This window comes from Bidens hawaiensis, unplaced genomic scaffold (assembly GCF_021521415.1).
Source record: "Bidens hawaiensis isolate Kalapana, Puna unplaced genomic scaffold, B.hawaiensis_p1.1 tig00027567_1, whole genome shotgun sequence".
In the NCBI taxonomy this organism is placed as follows: Eukaryota; Viridiplantae; Streptophyta; class Magnoliopsida; order Asterales; family Asteraceae; genus Bidens; species Bidens hawaiensis.
The window spans coordinates 146,741-151,015 of NW_027494468.1; the positions used below are offsets into that span (position 1 = coordinate 146,741).

Genomic DNA, 4,275 nt, shown 5'->3' on the forward strand with positions numbered 1-4,275 from the left:
AGAGAATTTATTTTTGAATTGAATGGTGTTGATTAATAAAAAAATTAGGTTAACGGCAAAGTAAAAAAAAGGATTTTGGTGTTTTCGCTATTGAGAATAGCGGATTATGCCAAAAATGAATTTGGATCCGTTTTTGAGAATGACGGATCACCTGCAACACCTAACAACATTCCACAATCATATAATCCGCTATTAAGAATAGCGGATTAGGACAAACAATATTTAACCCCGTTAGGCGCCAAGTTAACCCAGTTAACAGACCAAACCAAACTAAACCCACTACCCCAACTAATCTAACTTTGGATTCTACCCCAACTAACCTAACTTTGGATTCTACCCTTTTAATGTACACTGCAACAAAGGAGTGCCCCCTTCACATTCAAAGACTGCCCCTTCACATGCAAAGCAGCCATGCAAAGGCTTCGTTGGTGTCCACACAAACAAAATATTAAAGCTGCCAAATCAACATGCTAGTCCCTACCAATTCACATGCAACCTTTAAGACCCGTGAGCTGCCATGAATGCAACCTCAAAGCTGCCTTGACCTGCCACCATGAAGAAGACCAAGGCCAGAAAAAAATATTATTTTTTCCTAATCCGCCATTCTCAATAGCGGAATAGGTTTTATAAAAATTGTTTTCCTAATCCATCATTGGTAATGGCAGATTAGGTTTTAAATTTGAAACCCTAATTTTGTTAAAAATATTAGTTAAATATTATTGTTTAAGTATTAGTTAAAATTATGGTTTATATATTAGTTAAAAATCTTAAAAAATAAACTAAATAACTTTAATCGTTTTTCACAACCATTTATTAAAAACAATTTAATTCACTATCAACTAATTAAAATATAATTAATTTAAACCCCCACTCAATAACATTTGAAAAGAAGAAGAAAAAATTGATAGGTATACCCTCGGATGTAATAAGCGTAGGGTTGCCTATGACATGACCCGTTAACCTAAGACGACTCATTGCAGAATAAATGAGTGAGTGTTTACATAAAACTAATTTTGGCATAAATTTAATGACATGTTTTTAACTCGCCTAATCTATTTTTGTTTTTAACTAACCATGTTAAACTTAACATACCTCAAGTTTAAGACCCGCTATCAAAAATACATAAATTTAAAATTAAAACAAGTAAATATATCACCATCAAATATCAAGCATCAACTATCTCTCTATCCATAGAATATATTATTTGTGAGGTTAAACAATAAACACTATATAGTTAGAAACTAATTAAGGAAATCGCATTTTTTTTAAATTCAATAATTAGATAGACTTAAAAACGGTAGTAATTAATGAAGAATACATAAAATATAAAGAGTCCATAGATATTAAATGAAATATGATCCAATTCATGACAGGTACTTCTATTGAAAACTAAGTTATACTTAAGACATAAAATAAAACAAACAGAAAATTAAATAGCTGATAAAAAATACAATAATTAATGTTGTCGGTTCGGACAATTGTTGATCCTGTGACCCGTTGTTTTACAACCAGAACACCTACGACCCATCGTTTCCTCAGTGTAGCTGGCGTCCATCTCCTTATGCATCCTCCTCGCATACCTTCTTCCCCTTACAATAGTTATCTTCGATGGGTCCCCATGAATTCGCCAATCGGCGTACATCCAATCTTGTTTATGAGGCATCGGAAAATAGTGGTTGTATTGTGCATGGTATGTTTCTGTGTAAAACCTTGGATCAATAGTTTTTCTTTGACTTTCACGTATGTGGTGGCTTTATGCAATTGCATGGCTACACGGGAACCAATAAATTTGCCACTTACCACACGTGCGGATTCGTTCTTGGAATTCTACTGTATACGGACTTTAGCCAGATTTGTCCGATGTTTGTAGGGATGTCTCCACCATGTACCTTTGATGACGTGCTGAATAAGGGAACACTCGGTGTTGTCGAGCCCTGATTTCACAATTATGGAGGATTGTCCACATGCGGTGAGGAAAGTCCGTTGAGCAATTATATGCGGTTGTGTAGTGTATGGTGTATTGTTCAACTTCTCTTTTAGAGGTATATTCAATTAATGCCTTTATTGGGAGCATCCTGGCACCACGTAACACATTGTTCATGCTTTCCGATATGTTCATGGTGAGGTTACCCCATCATCGATTCCCACGGTGATACAGGACTGTCCGTTTTGTTTAGCCTATTTCACGGTGGTACGGCTACGCTTCTTTCTTTGTTGCCTTAAGCTCATCCATCAGGCGATCATACTTTCTTTGTTCTGTTGTGTTTCTGACCTCTCAACACATCCTTTTCAAGCTCACACTCTTGAACTTCGCCATGAAATTGCTTCTTACATGCCTCAGACAAAATCGATGGTAGGCGCGGGGTTCCTTCCAGGATTCTAAATTATCCATGGCGTGTTTTATACTCGCATGCCTGTCAGAAATTACACACACATTTCGCCTTGCGGGGTCTTCAACGTTGTCAGCAAATTTTTGATGAAACCACTTCCAGCTCTCGTTTGTTTCTTAATCCACCAACGCGTACGCAATCGGCAAGATCATGTTGTTTGCATTTTTGGAAACCGCCATCAGTAATTTTCCCTTGTAAGTGCCCCTCAGATGGGTGGCATCTATAGAGATCACATGAATGCAAAAACTAAAGGCTTCAATACTTGGACGGAATGCCCAAAATACATACTTGAATACTGAGCAGTCACTTGGACTATATGGATGATGTAACCACTGGACAACGGTACCGGGTTTTGCTTGTTGTAGTGCAAATATGTAGCTTGGTAATTCATGGAAGTTTTCATCCCAGCCACCGTATATGTTTTCGACAGCTTTTTTCCTGGCAGCCCAAGCCTTGCCGTAAGTGATATCAACATTCAGTTTCTCTTTGATCAGAGACTGGATTTGTATCACAGTATACGATACATCTATAAGAACTTGTTGGATGTGGGCTACTACAACTTTTGATCTTAGGGCTCGGTTGTTGTTGCGAGAAACAGTGGTGAAACACGAGTGAGTCGGTGTCCATGTTGTCATTTTGAAACAATTGGAATCTTTTAATTTTCTTGTCGTGCATGTCCAAAGACATGGTTGAGAGGTATCATGTTAGCTGTTTGTTTCCTTCATATTTTTACATTTCGATGTGAAGACTTTGGGTCGGGTTTCTACCATATATATCTCTTGTAAGGCCCCTTTACCGGTGCCCTACTTTGTATGTTGGATTTACTCATAAACACAGTTCATAATATCAGAGTAAATAAAAACATTCAGGGAATATTAAAACATTCAAACCATAATATTACTTAACCATCCATTCTTGTCTTAACGTGCATTCAAAACATTTAAACATAAAATATTGTCTTTAAAATAACATAACGTTTCTTGAGATGCCAGCTTCTTCATGTTCATGCCATGTGCTTCCCCTTATGCAAGCTGCCTCAATCTACTCACATGCGTGCATACTAAAAGTCAGCTACGCTGAGTGAACTCTAGTTAATCATACGACATACAATCTGTTCTCATACTTGCACACGTGCCTGAAGGTGTGTACATTATTCATACTTTATTTTACTTGCATAACTATCCATATTATATAAAGAGCCTTTCGCCCTATAACCTCACAGATATTATAAGGGTCTGGTCCCCAACATCACATATATTATTAGGGTCTGGTCCCTACCATCACAAATATTATTAGGGTCTGGTCCCTACCATCACATATATTATAAGGGTCTGGTTCATATTCTCACAGATATTATTAGGGTCTGGTCCCTATCCTCACAGATATTATTAGGGTCTGGTCCCTTTATAGTGTGCTACTGTAACATACATGTCCTTTACATACTTGCCTTAATAACATGTGTAATATCCGAAGATCGTTCACTTTCTATTTACATACCATACATATATCATTCATACATCATGCATACTTCATTCATACATCAATCATACATCATATATATCATTAATATCTTTAGCTACCACCTGACGGTCCATGTAATATCCGAAGATCGTTCATGCACCGTCAAGCAATCATCATATATAATTAATATAAGGCATACACTTACCACTTAAATTAAGTGTATTAACTATCATATCGAGTTTGCACACAGCCCCGAAAACATAATAAGGAAGTGGGGCTAGAAACTCACCTGAACTCGATTACGTTAACCGTTAACTGTTATTCCTTTCCTTAGCTGTGCTCGACTAACTGTATAACAATTACACGTATCAATTAACTATCACTACTCACATCGCATTTCTAGTCTAGTTATAACCCTCAACGA

General features: G+C 36.8%; 1 protein-coding gene across 1 annotated transcript; it reads right to left on the minus strand.

Annotated features, from left to right (window-relative positions):
• Positions 1-2,506: 2,506 nt before the first annotated feature.
• Positions 2,507-3,025, minus strand: LOC143575648 (uncharacterized). Its single transcript, XM_077059960.1, has one exon. It carries the CDS (start codon positions 3,023-3,025, stop codon positions 2,507-2,509), a length of 519 nt encoding a protein of 172 aa, XP_076916075.1.
• Positions 3,026-4,275: the final 1,250 nt, after the last annotated feature.

What these genes read in the sequence shown, in the direction of transcription:
- LOC143575648 (XM_077059960.1), bottom strand. Translation starts at nt 3,025, where the DNA reads ATGACAACATGGACACCGACTCACTCGTGTTTCACCACTGTTTCTCGC.